The 19471-nt window shown below is 35.7% G+C and overlaps 1 protein-coding gene across 15 annotated transcripts in view; it reads left to right on the forward strand.

The window, feature by feature from the left end:
* FOXP1 (forkhead box P1) overlaps positions 1 to 19471 on the forward strand; it is a 666111-nt gene that overhangs the window by 581236 nt on the left and 65404 nt on the right. For all 15 annotated transcript variants that reach the window (XM_039330816.1, XM_039330828.1, XM_039330827.1 and 12 more), the window contains one exon: positions 6359 to 6563. In XM_039330816.1, coding sequence (XP_039186750.1) covers positions 6359 to 6563 — 205 coding nt within the window. The remainder of the gene's footprint in view (positions 1 to 6358; positions 6564 to 19471) is intronic.

Raw genomic sequence — 19471 nt, forward strand, 5'->3', positions numbered from 1 at the left:
GGATGTTGGCCTGGTCATGGATGACACAGGTGTTCTAAGGTGGGAGACTGCACGGAAAGGGCAAAACAAATGGGATTGTGAAGCAGGGAAGAGGAAGGAAGGTACTAGGACAATTTGGGATGGGTTTGATGGACAGAGTAATTTGGATCATGCCAGACTTGAAGTCAAGGACAACAGCTGCAGTAAAGGCAAATGAAAAGAAAGAAAAGTGTTAGGATAACTGGTGGGAAGGCTGGACACAGGCCCTGACAAGAAAGGGAGGGAAAGGCTTATCAACCATGTCCTATATGATCTGAAATTTGTCTTGGTCAAAACATTTGTTAGCTTTTGGTTTAGCCAGACCACAACGTATCCTGAACTGGTTCAACTGGACTGAATCATAATGAGTTTGTTTTGTGCATGGAACAAAACAGATGTTCCATTTGTGCACTTATTTTTCTATGCTAAAAGAAAGCACATGATTACAGATTGTCCTTTTTATTTTTGAGGGGTTGTTTTTCCCTAGCATGATGAAACTGTAAATAATGAGATCCTGAATTTATGGGAATTGGAAAGGTTGAGTTCCAGAACAAATGGTCATCTAGTTCCTTGTATGAGCAAGCCCTCACATGCAGATTGTCTGCACAGTGTATTGGGTCATCTTTCTCTGCACTAATTTTGACAAATCTTGCAGGATGAACACAATCATAGAACTCCAGTGGCTTTTTAGCCTTCAAAGTGACAGACTTAATTGGTATTGGAAAAAAGCAATATGTCTAACTTTTCTGTTCTCAGTGGCTCTTTAATGACTTTGGTAGAGAGGTCTCTTAATAGTATCATTGGTGCTTTCCTCTTGAAGACCAGTTGTAGCTAGTTCTGGTGGATAGTGCTATGACAAGTTAAGATAGTCCTTCTTCTGTTGGCTCCAACAATGAGCAGATTTCATAATTTTCCTGCTCAAAAGAAGACTTCCAGCCGTGATTGCCAGTGTTCTGGTCCAAGACTTCAGAGAAAGCCTTTTGGTCACTGCAGCAAAATGCAAGCAGTGGCAACACTAAAATCCAGCAATGTGACAAAGCAACTCTTCTGTCAAGTTTGAGAAGAACTGTGTGAAAGAGAAAAGCCTACATGAATTATGTGGTCTGAGCAAGCAACTCCTTCCACCACCAGTGAATTGCTCCAAAGAAAAAGGCATTCATATGGAGGAAGCCATACGGAGCTTTGCAGCTGGATTAATTCAGCGAGATCTACTCTAAGTTGGTGAGAAGGAGGACAAATATGTTGTGCAAAGAATCCAACACTTAAAAAAAAACTTTTTGCGTGCACAAAAGCCCATCTACTATTTTCTGAATGCACAAAATAGCAACAACAAACCATGAGTAAATGAACACCTTTATATGTATATATTGATTCTATTTAGTGTAACTAAAATTGTGGATAACAAAACTAATAAGCCACAAGTGCTTCTAAAAGCTCATATAATTATTGAGATAGTTAATTTTATTCTATGACATCATAATTGGATTCTGCATAATACATAATCTAATCTATAATCCTCTGCTGGTGAATTGTTCCAGCTGTTGCTATATAAGTTTATACACAAATGTGGGTTTTACTTGTGTTGTGCGCAGATGCCCTCATAAATGTCAGTCAATTGCTCTTCTATGGAAGATTTATTGTAGAGATTGTAATATGTTATTTCTTCTTTTGCCCTTGATATACTGAAATACTCTATGCCATCTTCTAAATGAACAAAAATCAAGCAGTTTTATCATATTATCCATCTTTTTTTAAAAAAAATCTAAGTGCATGAAGATTTTACAGTGATGAATAATAATGGTAAATATAATTTTCTCATATTGGTAGAACCCTAATATATAAGATTGACTCACTCAATCTAGTATCTACTATCCCATCAACAGACAGGTCCATTCACTATTGTTTCAACTGAGTAAACAGTGGTGAAAGGGTCGGTCATATTCACAGTAATTGTTAGTGTGGAGACAGTCCTGTCAAACATGTTAGCTAAAAATATACTCTACTCTGTCACTTTGCAAGGGGTTTGAAAATAATAGCTCAGTTGCTGTTAAACAGGACATAAGATTACACTGTGACCCTTTTCTTTGTTGAAATTTCTTCAGAGTTTTAATTTTGGGGGACAGGTTATAACTGAATAATAGTGAATTCCTCATATGAGGCTAACTTCTTCAAAGAATATTTGCATTTATTTTTTTTAAAAGAAGAAATAAACAGCTTTGTAACATTAAATGTATCATAAGACTCAGACGACTGAGTGTTGAAGTATCTTGTAGAATATATACTAATTGCAAACATTTTTGCATTATTATTTTTTTAGTCAGCCCGTAGCATAGACCAAATGTTTTTGTTAATGGCATTCTGAGTAAGGCGGGGAAGATTATTGGTCTGCTGTGCAATAATTTACTCCTCTTTGATATGCAAACGATCCACGGTGAATATAAAAAAAAATCCTATCAGACTCATTTCACAGTTCTTAACCACTTAGATTCTCTGGAGTCTATCGCCTCATTAGACCACTGCTCTCCAAAGCTAGCATAATTAAAATCTTTAACAGTTTAGCAAAGTAAAGATGTTTGGCTGATCACGTTAAGATGATTATCTAGCCATTGTATTCTAAATGACAAAAATAAATTAAATTTAGACCTTGGCATTTTTTATTATGTGTTTCAAATGAATCTAATGCATACTGCCTTTATTTAATGCCTTAGGTCTGGTAAGAGACATGTCTGTGTTTCAGTTGCAGATGTATATTTTGAAAATGGCAGGCTGTCCCACACCCTTGCACTGATTTTTTTAAAAACTACAGCCCTTGAAACAAAGAAGCTGTATTTCTTGGCCCTAGTCTTTAGTCTTCAAAAGAAAGAGAATTACTTTGAAGAAAACATAGATTCTTCATGACTTTAATGTACATTTCTGCCTATACTACTTTTTCATGCCAGTGTATAGCAATATGACAAGATACCTTCAAATGTTGTTTGCAAACATTTATGTGGTGTTAACTTAGAATCTCATAAGAATGGGATTAATATGTGTTATTCCAGGTTTTGTGTAACCAAACTTTAGCTTGTAAGGGTATTTTAAAATTCTCAGTTTAGGGAAAAATGGATAGATTTTATACAACATAAGTTGGATATAAAAAATATTACTTAGTTTATCAATAATTTATATACAAATTTTAATATTTTATAGATTGTATTATTTTTTTTCTCTTTATGTTTTATTATTATTTTACTTTCTTATATTTCTTTTCTTCTTTCTTTCTCTTTATTCTTCTTTTTTTAAGTATTTTCTTTTTTTTCTTTAATATTTATGTCTTATATATATATATATTATTGTTAATTATTCTATTAGTAGTTTAAGTAACGTATTTAGACTTATCTATGGTTTATATTTTTTTTTAAGAATTCAAGAAAATTTAATTAAGCCTATATTCAGCTCTGGGAAAGTTGAGGGAGGGAGTGGGAGGGTTGGGGTGGGTTGGGGAGGGTTGTTTTTTCTTATTTTGTAAAATTTTAAAAATTTTCAATAAAAAAAAATTCTCAGTTTAGTTAAGAATCTCAGTATCTCCTGAATTTCGTTAGCTACCTTTACTTAAGAAACATATTTCTCATGAAAATGTATTTTCTGTTTTATTTTATTTTCAATGGATTTTATTATTACTGATCAAAAAACTAGTAATAACAGTAGTGTTAGCTATATAGGAACTTGCAAGATTTTTTATATAAGGCACATCTATCAAGTGAGCAGTAATAAAAGCCAAAATTAATGAGAAAGATAGGTGTGTTAATGACATAATCACAGTATAATCAATTTTACTGTTAAAATTTTAAAAAGCACGCCATTGAGACAATATGAATTCATAATTTATGTCTAAAAGTAATTAATAAAAACTATATTTAAAAGCAAAGCTACTTGTCATCATCTAGAATCCAAGCACAAAATTACTTTTGTTCTGATATCATAAAAACAGAGATACATTTTCTTTGAAGACTTTCCTTGCTTCGAAACAGAAGTTACCATTTTCTGTCATCTTTCAGCAAATGAAACATCATTTATTCAGTGTCTCTTTTTCATCATCTAACTGAAAATTATAAAAATTATGAAATAAACCCCTCAATAGGGTCTCTACTTTCCATGGTGACCAAGAAGACATCACTATCACTCTGAAAAAAAATGTATTTTATCCCCTTTTTTCAGCATGCTATTGTTTAGGAATAACTTCAAGTTCAAATGTTTATCTTTAATACTAAAATGGCTAAGATGAAATGTGTGAAATTTTGTTACTGAATTACAATCCAAATAGCATTGATGATAAATAATGGAGATTATGAGCCTACACATTGACATGTATCATGCTAGAGCTGATCAATGATTCATCTATTCCAATAATACTGTTCTCTTAAATTAGGTTTTCGGAATCTTATTTTTAAATCCCATTTATGTCACCGATCTTGGAAATGTATATCATAACTCTCTTCAGCTATTATTGGGATACTACCCCATCTTGATTTATTTTCAAAATAGGTCTTAGTTTCATACCATAAGGTCAAAATGACACACATGCCATGATATCATTGAGCAAATGACATGCTTGTATAATTTGTGTGTCATTCATATCATGACCACTAACACAAGTACATCAACCACATTATTTGTATGACAGTATCATGTGCATATGTCATCATTTGCCATCCTTGGGCACCCATGTTTTCCAATTTGAGCAGATTTTAATTTTATTACTTTTTATTTATAAAATTTATTAGCTGCCCACCTTACCACAGGATCATTCTTTGCAAGCCATTAAGATGCAAAGTGCTGCTGTGGACAACAAAGAACCTATGTAATTATTCTCCCTATATCTGTTGTGGTCACAAATAGAAAAGCTTAGCATTTACTGTTCTGGTGGGATAATCTGTCAAAAGATTGTACTATGTGTCTTTATACCACCAGGACTCAACACAGGTTTCCATGAATGTAAAAATAAATACAAATAGTGTTCCTGACACTGGCACCAGCCATCTTGGGTAGCTTCTGGGCTTCGTGGCTCACTAGCAGGAATGCATATTGAAAATGCTTTTTGTTGATAGTTTCCTCAGTGTTCTTGCATAACTCTGTTAGCTAGATTTTGGCATTTGGCTAAGAAATCACCCAGTCCTCAATGCAGCCCTGGCCAATGAGATTGTAGTAGAAACATTTACCATGAGAAATGAAGAAAAATGAAGGAAAAAAAATGAACATTTTTCTACCAAAATATCTGACTCCTACATTTTTCTGGTTTCACATTTTTAGATATATCCCTGAATGCACGAGGATTAGAAAATAAAATAAACATAAAGCTTTTATTTTCAATATCTATAGCTGCAGAAGAAAATAAATATCCATGTCATCTGTTTAACCCCTGAATTTGCAATGCAGTCTAGCACAGGGGTCCCCAGCCCTTGATCTGCGGCCTTCTGTGGGGCCGCAGCCTGTTCAGAAACGGGCCACGGAAATGGTGGATAAGCATACATGGATGTGTGCACAGCTACATTTTTAAAGCAGCACATGCACAAACAAAAACATCCCATCTCCGCCACCATCGCTATCTCCATTGGTCCGGTGAGCTGGACCAACTAGCAAATACCTCCACAGACAGCTTTTTTATATAAAGTGTTTTTTGGTTCAATAATAGTTATTGCTGTGGCAACTAGTATTAAATCTTTTTTATTAAAGAGATTTAATAAAAGTCACTCACCGTGACTTACAAAGACAGGACCCCAAATACAAAATTCATTGTACTCCTACTCTTCTGGCATTCACTGATATTCAGTCAAACTTGATACATATCAGTTTGGGATCCCCAGGCCCACTGACAAAAACCCATTTTCAGTACCTTTTGGAAGAGTATGAAGATGGGAGACAATCTTATCTCCATATCTCTAAGATATTCCACTGGGAGAAGCGACCACGGAAAAGGACCTTAGATGGATCTCCTTAATGCTGGAAAATCATAACATACCCTGTCTCCCCAGTATAGTGTATTGGATAGATGAAGTTGGAAAAAGAAGGTCCTTCAAATCACCCAAGCCGTGTAGGGCTTTAACCAGCACCTTAAACTGGATCCAGAAGCAAATTGGCAGGCATCACAGTGCCCTCAGGAGGGTTTAACATATGTGTGATCTAGATTTGCACAAAACTGTAGGAACCACTGCATTTAGAACCAAGTGAGGCTTCTAGATACTTTTCAAGGGCAGCCCCATGTCAAGCACTTTACAGTAGTCAATTAACATTTAGAAATGTATTAACTAGTAATGAAATTTAGTAGTAATTAGTAAACATTAACCAGTGAATTTTGTTTTAGGCATGATTCCAACTGAACTCCAGCAACTCTGGAAAGAAGTGACAGGATCTCACACAGCAGAGGAAGCAACCAGCAACAATCATAGCAGCCTGGACCTGTCAACCACATGTATCTCCTCTTCAGCCTCTTCAAAGCCCTCCTTAATAATAAACCCACATGCCTCAACCAATGGACAGTTGTCAGTCCACACTCCTAAAAGGGAGAGGTAAGCATGAATGGAGTTTCTCCTTATCAGTGCCTAAAACATTACACTTTTGTTTGTAGGTGGAAGGTACCTATTTGCATGAATGCATTATTTTTATTTTACAGCCATTCTAATTTTATGCACACAAATACATAATACTCCATTAGGATTAGGATTATTGTGTGCTCATGGCTCTCATCTACAACTCCAAAGTAATTCATCTTTTTTTACATTCTCATGGAGGACAGCTGCATGCTAAGGGTTAATGTTTCTAGTATTATATTAAAGAAACTCTTGACATTCTGAAACTCATGGAAATAATCGCCAATTATCAATAATTTTTTTTACCTCTTTTGTGTTTGAGGTTTGGTTCATAAAATGTTTGTGTATCTTCACATAAACTATGGTTTATGAACATGTCTGCACATTCATCAGTAACTTGATGGACAGTGTAAGACGATGATAAATACGTGCATATAAACTACAAATACCGTCCCTGCAAACAATGATCATCCAGAACTTTTTCAAAAAACATATTGAGCCCTTTCTCAATGTTCCATAAACATGAAATAGAAGTTGTATTTAAAGTTGATATTTGCTGACAGAAAGCTCTTTGATCTACTAATGCCATGCCATCTCCTATGGCACAGGAAGCTGAAAAGAGAGTCAATTCGCAAAAATTGCTTCCTGCCCAATTTTACTGATGGAAACTCCTACTGGATCCAAGAATTTTCATCCAGCAGTAGAGCAATATGGAACGTAAGCCATTGATAGAGTTGTTTATTTTGGGAATATTTTATGTGAATTTACCTTCTAATTTTTCTATCATTGTGGCTTTTTATGCCTGGTGAGAAAGTGTTGCAGCAGTATTTGAGAACTGGTAGACCACAATAGTATTTACTATCAGGACTCTAGTATCGTATCCTATAGTATAATATCAGAACTATTAGATTGCAGTCATATTTTAGGACTGTTATCATAAATATCATGAAAATAGTTGAAAGGGAGGAGCAGGACAGACTTTAAAAACGGTGCCTTTTTCAGAACATCCTCAAGTCCTATATTCAAGTTTCATTTTCAAGCCCTTGAAAGCAAGGGATATTATATTTTAGGACTGTGTCTTGCAGCATAATATAACTGCTGGATTTGTTTCTGCCCTGGCCATGAATTCTGTTTTCTTAATTTATCCCCCCATCTTCAAACTCTGCTGTAAAGGTGCTTCCTGAAATGCATTTGGATTGATTTGGGGAAGGGGCGGATAGAGAAAGGAGGCTACTGAAGGGACAAATGGGTGGAAATGGATTACAAATTCTTGGTAATAGTTCTTACAGTTTAGTGAAGAAGACAATATTATATGTTAACAATGAAAAGGATGCTATTTTCTACGAAATGATATGGAATAATCTTTGAAAGCAAATTAAGTGGGTCTGCCTTCCCTTGCTAACTGAAAGGTTTTTATGGAGGTTTTTATTATTAGTTTTAAGAAACCTCTTTTTCACCGAACTTTTCATAGCTAGTAATAATTTTGCTAAGGGAGACAGAAAGCACATCTTATGTTCTTCTTTCATGAAGAAAAAGTTGCTTTCCTAAGTATTCTTTGTGTTTAGTAACACTATTTTAAAATTGAGATATTAACAGGAGGAGTACACATTATACTAGTTCTAGGATGTAGATTTGTATTTATATTTTATATTTGTCTGATAAAGGAAATATATTTTCTGCACCACGAGAAAGTATGTTTTTGTGGAAGATGAGTTTTTCTAGTTTGACATCTTCCAGCCTAGAGCAAAATGGGAGGAAAAATCATTTAGTTCCTTTGGGTGTATTGTATGTTGAATTTAAGAATAAAAATCTCATATTGGAGTTGATTCTTCTATTTAAATTCTTTTATTTATTTATTTATGAGACTTATATACCGCTTTAAATGCAAGCACTCTCTAAGCGGTGTACACCAGTAAGCAATGTATATATATATTTACATTGCCCCCAACAATCTGGGTCCTCATTTTACCTACCCCGGAAGGATGGAAGGCTGAGTCAACCTTGAGCCGGTGAGATTTGAACCGCTGACCTGCTGAACACAGTCAGCTAAAGTGGCCTGCAGTACTGCACTCTAACTGCTGCGCCACCTCGGCTCATATTCTTAATGATGAGCAAGTTATTTCATAAATTGGATAACATTGGGCTCCACTGTTTTATTTACGTACACATCTATGTTTGGGGGCCTATCCTATTTTCTTTCATGAGTCATATAAATACATGCCTGCATGCAAATATAAGTATGCATAGCTACTTGCCTTAAGAGCAGTCATTTTCACGGAATAACTAGGAACAGAAGTTGCATTGTTTGTGTGTGTATGTGTGTGTGTATACACACATACGCACACATATATACATAAGTCAAAACAGTATTTCTGAACAATTTTTGTTTCATAATGAAGTTATGCTTTGAGGACTGAATACCTGACTGATCAACAAATTAGCACAATGTGTGACTTTCACTAGAACATATGTACAAACACCTATAACTTGAGCTTCATCTTACATTGAAATTATTTTTGTGTTTCTTCCTAGTATTTAACATTTGCTTGCCTGTATTAATATTCTTTGTGGAATCATGTTATTTTGGTGATATACATTGATACAATAATTCAGTCTAGGTTTCTACGTTTCTATATTTGACTCATATTGGTTGGAAAAGAGGATATTGGTATCAGACATGGAAGAAAACCCTCCTGCTTTCCTTCATTCCTAAGTTTTGGCCTGCCTATCTCAACATGGCTTTTGGTATCAACAGGCGGAATATGTAATGCTGGATGCACTTTAGAAGATCACAATAAGAGTTGCCAACTAAAAGAGGAGAGGCACAGATTCTTGTAGACTTCTTTTCCAGCTCTTCACTCATGAAGTTTAGAGCAGGCAATTATTTTTCCAAGAGGCCACATGACAAACTGGGACTGTGGTGGAGGACCGAATCAATAGGCTGAATTTAATACTGCTGCTGGTGCTCACCTCTCAAAGGAGGAGGGATCATGGAACTTCAGCCCAGCCACCACTCTTGTGTTACAGGCACAAAACTCAACTTGTCAGCCAATTACATGAGCACCTTTGGCTTCTTCTCCCACTCCCTGTGGCACACTTATTTGTATTTTATTTTATAATTTCTGATTGACCTCGTGCAGGCTGGACAGGGATATCCAAAGGGATGGATGTGGCCCAGGGACCGTAAAATGCCCAGGTCTGATCCAGACAGTACAGAGATGATGTATGTAGATGAAAGAGATTCAGAGTAGAAAATTTTCAGTGTTAGCTTTTAGCAGTATTTTAACTCAATAATTCAGTCTAGGTTTCTATGTTTGCAACAGAACCTTGTAAATATGTACTCTTCTAGGATTGCTGTGCAGTAATGGATGAAGTTTTGATTTACTTCTAGTGAGTTCTTCGTATAGCCTGATCCTAACTTTACTGCTACACTTTACTGAATTTGATAAACCCATCATGCTTTCTGTTTAAAATCCAGCCATTTTAATTTTGACACTGGAAAAAAAAATGCTGCTTACATTTTGTCTTCCAAACTTCTTCTTCTTTTTTTTTAAATAATTTTTTATTTTTCCAAACTCTCCCCCATACATATACCATAATACTTATCAGATATTAACATACATTACCTCCACACTCACATACAGATACTTTTAACAAAATGAAATAAATACATACACATAACTTTGGTGTTGCTCGCCCATTTCCCCTTTCACCGTATCCACACTCCTTCTTCTTTACCTTCTTTCTCCCTTTCTTCTCTTCCCTACTTCCCTCTTCTTCCTCTCCTCTTCTTCACCACTCTCCTCCCCTTTCCTCTTCCTCCAGCCTTCCTACTTCCTTCTCCCCTCCTTTAGTCTTCCAAACTTCTGATTTCTTTCAAAAGAGATCTATAACCAACCTACAGTTGCAGGTTATATAATACATTAAAATATAATGTTTTAAATTTGCTTAACAAGGAAGCTAGAAGACAAGCTGTGGTAAAATTCACTGTTCAGTTAAGGTCCTTTAAAAAAGGAACCTTCATTTAAAATGACATTCATAAATGTGCACTTTATCATTGGTGATATTATTCAGTAGAATGATTCTTTAAATCTTTTTCAAATGCATAATGTTACAAGAATGCAAGTACCTTGCATTTGTTTACCCAAACACCACGGTGTGTCTTAAATACTTTTTGTTAAAATTAAAAAACCAATAAAATATATTCCCCCCCCCCCAAAAAAAAGAATGCAAGTACCTCAAATTTAAAGTAGGTATGCTCTGTGGATTATTTTCTTTTTTTTTTTCCTTTGGTGTGTTTGAGGTTGGCACCATCCGTTTACAGCAGCATGATTGAATTACCTCTTTGTCCATAAGATGAGCAGGCAAGAATACACAGAGAATGCCGATGAAGGCACTTAAGGTTTCTGTTGCTATCTCATCAGGCAATATGGTGCCTGCCTACATGCTGTATGACATATAAGCCTCTGTTTAGATTGTTTGGGGAGTCTGGAAGAATACTTTCTTTTTCCTGAATATTCATGGCAGAATAAGATTAGTAAAAAGAATAAATGGTAGAGTATCAAGTGCCTTTGCGTTTGAAGTGAGTAGTTGAATAATTCCATAGATCAGCAGTCTGGCTCACTGTTATGAGTTATATTGGCTAGTTTGAAATACAGGATGGAACAAACTAATATTTAGATTATTTTAACAGAATGAATGAGTTTCTCCTAAAAAGGAGCTGAGAAACATTTCTGTTTTCTAAATGTCAGAAGCACATTTTTGTACTGTCGTCTATTTGGAGTGTCTAAGAACAGATACTTTGAGAGGAAAGCTGGGGTGGATTTATTTCTAAGTCTTCTTTGTTTCCTTGAATCTTAAATCAATAAATTTAAATCTACTGAAAGCTGAGAGTATAACTCCTAGAGGTTCTAGAAATTAAGTATTTCCTTCTTATCTTCCTAAAATTCCAAGTCACTAGGCCAATTTCAGGATGGAGAAAAACATTTTAAAGTCTTCAGTGTCTCATTAGCCTTTTGGGCTACTGCATTCCTTGATCTCAGATAGAATTGAAAATAGGGTTCTTGTTGATACTTTATTTGTTTTTAGGTATTACAGCCCAGGTGGAAGGTATTCTAAAGTACTGGACACATTAAAGCAATGCTCTTTATTTATCTTGCCAGTAATATTATGATTTAAAGAGAAATTGGCTGGGAGATTAATAATAATAAGCAGACAGAATGCCAAATCCAGTCTAAACATCTGGCTAACTGTGCAACCATCCACAATGTATTAAATTTATGTGCCACCTGACTCCCGGCAACTCTGGCCAGTTTATAATTGTTAAAACATTAAAAAAAGAGAATGCGAACAATGCAGAAAACATGAAAATAGTACATCAAGGAACAACAATGGTAAGGAAAACCCAGAGGGGCAAAGAAAAAGGGGGCATCAGTCCTTGCCAAAGGTCTGGGTGAGAAATTATGTCTTTAAGGCCCTTGAAAATACCAGAGGGATGGGAGCTGTTCAAATTTGGGTAAGATTATCATTCCAGAAGATAGATACTTCTACAGAGAAGACATGGTTTTAGAATCCTGATAGATGATATTGTTTAATCAAAGGAACCTGGAATGCACCAATCCCACCAGATTGAACCAGTTGGGCAAATACTATGAGAAGTAGGGAGTCCCTCAAGTTATCCGGTCCAGACCCATGTTGATTAATATCAGTAGGAATGCTTTAGGAGGCTAAAAGATGAAAGATGAAATACTGCCTATGAAAAGGGACTGTTAATTCTTCCAAGATTCAGTTTCATTGAAAAAAAAAATACAGTAGTAAGAACCAAAATCCAGAGGTCTTAAAATTCAGATTATAGACGAAAATTGAATATTGCAGATTTGAACCAATCTGTGTAAAAATTAGACACATTAAAACAATTGTGTGCAAAATGAACACAACTGGATGAGATTGGAGAAGGATGAGGATCAGGTACAACACCAGGAAATCAAGTACAAAAAATACTTAATAAGGATAAACGTGCCTGAAAATTCTCACAAATATCTATTAATCTTTAAACACTTTCAAATAAAGGATCGCAATAGATTGAATCTGAATTTGAGAATGGAAAAAATTAAAAACTGAATGAAACTAATAGTGGTAAATATTTTAACCATTATATTTATGAAAATACGACAGCCTTAGCCATCTTTCTGAAATCAGTACAAATCAGTATGGAATCTAATTTTGTCTATAACCCTTCTTAATGGTTAAAAAAAGCCATTTGTTTGATAGAAGAAGAGATTGATTTGGGAATAATATCAAGATTTAAGTTTTAGATATCAGTACCTTACGTAAAGCTCAAACAAACAGGATTTTTCCCTCTTCTTCCCTATCAGCATCCTTTTTTTCTTTTATGTAACCATACCCACTTTGCATATTTTATTGTTTCTATCTCACATGATTTCATTAATTATCCTTATTGACAGCTCATTATTGTCTGGCTGTTGTTCCTTTTGATTACTCCGTATTCAGTCAGTAATCAGTGTCCATGTGAGTTAGGAGATTTCTAACACAGCTGAACAATGTGTGACTGTCCATAAGGATGTGATTTGGTTTCATAGGTACTTGAAGGACTTTTATTCTATAATGAGAATTGTATTTTTTTTCATATTTGATGGAACATGAAGTAAGCGTCATTTAAAATCTCTTATGTAGAGATTTGAGCAGTTAAAATATAAATCATGAGATTTGAACAATTAAAATATAAATCATGGAAATTTGAACAATTAAAATATAAATCTTTCCTATTTGAATAAGGCTACACAGCAGATAATGGGCATGCCAATCTATCCATTTGCATTAGTTATCATGAAAAAACCTGCACATTTTAATATGGATTTGTTTGCCCTCTCACATAGGACTAGTTTAAACATAGAAAGATGAGCAAGTTGTTTCATTTTGTTGATATTATTGTTATTATTTAGTGACAGTAACTTTATTTAAACTAATAAATCATAGCATGATGCAGAGATGAAGCCTGGATCTAATTGGTTCCCTTTTCTCTTTGACAAGTTGCTCAGTGTAAAATCAAGAAATCATTCTCTACTCTAGTCTACTCTTATGTTTCATCAGTGAGAATTAAAAAGACGATGAAGGAAGAAGCGATGACTATTCAAAAACGTAGTAGGTTGTTCTTAGATCTTAGGGATGGCATTAGGCTTTGTAAGACAAGTATGTTTTCAAATGGAACATGAAAGGAAGTTCCCAGATGTTTTCAGTGCAAATGATGAGAATCAAATCAAATGTCCTGTTAAATGTGTCTCCAGTTCAAAAATAACTTACATTATAAACAAATACACAAAGCCCTAATTATCTGTGACCAAAACTCGATATATTTTCCCAGGGTAGTAAATGCAGTTCGAGCTAGAAATAATGACTTTATTTCCCTTTATTCTTGCTCCTCCAATTTAGCATGTGGTTCTTTCTTTGTCCCGTATTGCTCTCAAGTTTTGTAAGCAACATCAGTAGCAGCAGCAGCTCTGGGGTTTGACGCGTAGCAATCTGTTAAGGAGATAAATAATCTGTGTTGGCAGGGCACTCCTGCTCCCCTCTTTAATTTGTCTTATACACAGAAAATTATAATTAAATCATTCAGGGTAAACCCTGGAGTAGAGGCGGGTGAACACCCTTTGGTACAGACTACCAGCAGAGAAGATCTTCCCTGTTGTGCCACAAGAAGATATTTATCAATATGCAACACAATTAAAAGGCGAACACTTTTGTGCTATTTGTGAGGCGGACGCCAAAATTGAAATCAAGGCTTCTTAATTTCTTTTCCCTCTGCAACTATGGCACTCAGAGTAATTAGCATACTATTTTGACTGCATGTTTCTATGCTTGGATTTTGTTCAGATAATTAAAAAATATTTATTGTGCAATTAAATACATAAATATAAATTTACTCAATTTGATAACCTGTCTCAATCTTCTCTGCCCTAAGGGACGTGCTTAGCTATAGATACTTAGGTTCGCTAAGAACAAATAAAAGGGATGCTCAACACTAGTATGCAAATCTCTCATCATTTTAGTGTTTGATTCTCTGCAGTGTGCATGCTTTAATTGCTAGAAGGGAAGTAAGTAAATAAGCTATATTTTTTTAAAAGATAATTTTGTTACTCTCCAATTTGAGGAATCATGTGCATGTTTATTTTCACAAATGAGAGGCATGGAATTCCGTCTGTACATTTCTGTATATAATTTTCTTCAGCTATATTATAACCACAAATGTTAAAGCTATGCAATACATAATTAAAGTGAAATTAGCATCAGTGATCAAAAGACGCTGTTTGTAGATAAGATAATAAGGAGTTCCCATTTGAAGTTTTGGGAGCAATTTGGGATCCATGTGATCCATAATTTCCTGTCAGACAGGGAAGATAAGTTGCAGACCCCATCAGTTAAAGATTTCTGACCAGCTGGGTCTAGGAAGAGATCCTTTTCTGCTGCTGCCCCACCCTGTGGAATATTCTTCCCCCCAGAGGTGAGGCAGGCCTTCTGGAAGGGAATTAAGATATGGCTTTGTGGCCTTGCATGGAAAGACCAGGGGAGCATGCAGCTGTGGGACTGGTTAGTCCCCTAAAAACCCTCCCTTTGCTTTTTGACTAATTTCTGGCCACCTCTTTTTTTGTTTATTTTTTAAACTTTTATATACGCTGTTTTATATTTTAACATTTAAATTGTCCAGAGTCCCTCTCCAAGGGAGATGAGTGATACAGAAATGTGAAGATTTTTTTTTTTTTTTTGCTAGAATTGAATCTTAAGAGTTGTCAATAGTTGTTGTCCTCTCATGCTGGCTCTGGCAAAATTATGCTACTTAATCACTTAGAACAGTGGTTCTCAACCTTTTTAATGCTGTGACCCCCAACCAGTCGTAAGTCGAGGACTACCCAACCGGTCGTAAGTCAAGGACTACCCAACTGGTCGTAAGTCGAGGACTACCCAACCGGTCATAAGTTGAGGATTTTCCCTGGCCGGGAGCACCACACATGCGTGGTGCCGCCCCTGCACCGGCCGAGGCATAACTGGCAAGGGGCAGCAACGGTGCAGGGCGACCACCGGCTGGGCCACCAGCTGGCCCAGCCCAAGGGAGGTGAGGCACCTGTCGGGCCCCACGCACGCCAGCAACCCTCCCTGCACCTTCCGGCCTCCCGCCTCCCACCCCTGGCCCTCTTTTACTTACATTTTTAGTAGTTGCTCAGCAGGGAGGGGTGGAAACTTCCAGACAGCTCACCTTCGCTGCAGACAACTTGCAGCACCGTTTGCAGAATGGGACTTTTGGCGGGCTCAGCAGGGCAGAGACAGCCTGGACAATTCCTATTGGCTTTTGAAAGCCAATGGAATTAGACTCTATTCAAGAGAGTCTGTTCTATTGGCTTTCAAAAGCCAATAGAATAAAAGGGAATAGCACAGCTAAGGAAAAGGGGAAAAAAATGGCGGACTGCGTTGTTTGGCAACCCCTGTGAAATGGTCGTTCGACCCCAAATGGGGTCTCAACCCACAGGTTGAGAACCGCTGACTTAGAAGTAGAATCGCAAGTAGAAAAGCTAGGAAGTGTTCTTGGGAGCTTCTACAATGATGTGTAGGATTAAAGTAATAGTCCCATCTGCTTCTTACAAACATCTCGTAGGACATCATCCTGAATTTGATTCTTTCTCTTGTTTCTGTTTAATAAGTCTCCTTCAAGTTGATCTTGACTTCCTGAAAAAAAAATCATGGATGTGTAGTTTTCTTGGCAACAATTCAAAATAATTTGCCATTACAAACAGACCTTGATTTACGACCGCAGTTGGGACTGGATTTTTGAAATCTGCCAAAGTCAGCTAGGTACTGCTATGTCTGTTTCCTGAACATCATATAAGTCTGTATGGTAATATATATGAAAGCATTGATTTTTGGAGGCCAGTTCTCAGGGATGGTTAACATAAAGGAAAGAACTACTATATTCTAACTGAATAAGGAGGTTATTTAGGGTTAATAATCTTTTCATGTGTTTTGCACATGGCTGATGCTTGAATGACTATTGCTCTACTCTGTTAACTGGAGTAACTCAGCTGATTTGTTTGCATTTTTCTTAGGATCACTGTTCTAATAATGTCTATAGAATTGCTAATTGGTAAATTGAAGTATATGGGTAGGTATAGGTATTGCATTTTAAGCAGTATTATCGTATATTATCATATGTTTAGCAGAGTGTCAGTCAGTTAGTTGCAGTGAGAGGGAGAATATTTGGCAATAATGTTTATCCTGAAGAGCGAACACTGCTTTTAAGAGCAGTAGTATCCAGCTGTCAGGACTAGCAGCTGTAGTAGTATTAAATACATATGCACATATCCAATATACTATTCCTTTCCTCTGAAAAGCATAGAAACGAAGTAAGGAGAGGTAAGCCAAAGAAAAAGACATTGAATAAGAGAAGAAACTGAACTTTAATTAAATCTAATTTACCCCAATAGTATGCACAATACTTCTCCACGCCTTTCTATTTTGTAGACCATCCCTGCTTCCACCTTTTGTTGTTAAGCTTCTCACTTCTCTCTCTTTGAGGAATCTATCAACTCCATTCAGGCATGATTGTCTATGTCTTCTCCTTCCTCTTAATATCATTTACTGTTCTGTCATACCATTGTTTTACAGTTCAGTTCTCATTCATTCACTTTGTATGATTAAATGCTTTCAACATTCAGTAGCACCCATGATCTTTTCTTGTTTTAGCACCTGGATGTGTTAAGTAACCCATTTCTCCTCCTGCATCTAAGTTACTGTTATGTTTTTCTTGATATCTCCAGCTTTCACTCCCAGTAACAGAGTGGGTAGAAAAACAAATATAGTCTTTTATTTTTCTTTTGACCAACATTCATTCTATAGTAATTTTCTATCTGCATTTGCACATCTTAAAATCCTTATGTTTGCTTTCCATTCGTTCAGCTGAGTCTCTGCAATTATTCTATTTTCATTCTTTTGTTTCTTCCACCCAGAGTACTTTACTCCATATCTGATTTCTTCCATCCATTAACATTATCAGATAGTGATCTGCTCATCGTTATATAACTTCTCATAGCTCTCTTATATCCCTCATTCCTTTTCCATATATGTACATGAAATAAATAGACCTTTTTTAAAATAGATGCTCACTAATCATTCTTCTTCTTACTTCGGTCCTCACATGACCACTCTTTCTATATTTTCTCTATTTTTCCTTCTGGTTTTTTCAATATTGCTATTCACCAGAGCATGGCATACAATTATCATCATCCTATGGATTTCTATATTTCTATATTCATATATATCCATGACCTAGATGGCATCAATTCATGCTTTCTGACATATATGTTACCCATTTAACATTAATTAAACCTATAAACCTCACTTCTGTGTATGAGTGTGTGTGTATTTGTTACTTCTCAGGATCAGATCTTTATTCATCCTTCCACCTTTCTCTTAATTTCACATACCATTTTTCTTTCCTCTCAATTGATAATTTATACTCTGAGCTTTCTAACATATCAAGTTGCAGTTTTCAGTATCCTACAGTTATTAGCAAATCATCTTACAGATATCAGCATTGGTTGTCCATCCTGACTTTGGATAGAGAGCTGAAATCAGCCGCAAACTTGAGAAAAGAATTTGCAAATATTTGTTTTCATTAAAGAGAACAGGGAAAGTATAATATTTTAAAAGTTAAACAAAAAGGATAACAAATAAGACTGCTGTCTTCTTCCACTGAAAATTAGAATGGAATTCTTACCTCTTTCCTTTTGTTTTGTCCCTTCCTTTATGAATTAAAGGGCAGCAAATGTTCAGCTCAACACTACATAAGTTTACTGGAGTAGAAGGAGGACATTTGGTTTACAATGTACCAAGACTGTTCTTTAAGCTCACAACTATATTTTCAACATTAAAATAGGCATATAAAACTTCTCCTAATAGTTTAGGGTTTTTTTTTTAAAAAAAGGAGTCTTCGTTCAGACCACAACAAAGATGGAATAAAACGTGATAAGTTCCTTTGAACCAGCTATGTTAATGCCGATAGTAAAGCTTGAAATAGACTGTTGAGAAGTGTTCCAGTAACAAGGATTCAGTAAGGTTTATAATTCTATTGGTTTAAATCAAATTCCAAAGCCCTTAAATGATAATATTTGCCAAGGAATAGCTTTCAGGACTATATGTTTAATGGACATCCTTGCAAAATAACACAGTGAGATCTCCTTACTGCCATTTGGTTGTAATGTATCTTCAGTCTCCAGAATAGGTCAGTCTCTGATGTACTGATTGTGCCTTTATTTACAATGGTTTGAACAAAATAGTCAGACAGGGTAATTACCACTGAAACAATGTTAAAGATTTTTTTGGAACTCATTACTTTGACTGTTGTACAATCAAATAACTAATTTACACTTGCCCCATCAGTTTACACATGGGGGTCACTTGCAAGAGATGCAATCTCAGCAACATTTGAAAACAGTCTTTAATTTCTATATAAAATATTTAATAAAACTGTTCAGAAGACAAGCTGTTATTTGTTTCAGTGGTATAGAAAAACAGAGCAAACCACATGGATCCAGTTATTGGCTTTAAAATGTTTCTGGGCTATTTGGTGACCAACTGAAAGAGATTCTTCTATCTTGTCTTGTGATGTTATGTAAAAGTAGTAAACACAAAATAAACAGAGGCTATATAGCATCGTTTGTGCATTGTGGTGCATCTGTTACAAGTAATTCTGCCATAAGAGGCTGCCTTTATTTCCCATTTTACCAAACATCTAGTCATTATAGAACTTAGCATGTCATTGATTATGTTTTTAGATACATAGCCAACCGGCCTGCAGAGTGTGCTCTCTCCTCTCTCTCTCT

Source organism: Crotalus tigris, unplaced genomic scaffold, assembly GCF_016545835.1.
Source record: "Crotalus tigris isolate CLP2741 ecotype Arizona unplaced genomic scaffold, ASM1654583v1 scf7180000024432.2438137, whole genome shotgun sequence".
Lineage (NCBI taxonomy): Eukaryota > Metazoa > Chordata > Lepidosauria > Squamata > Viperidae > Crotalus > Crotalus tigris.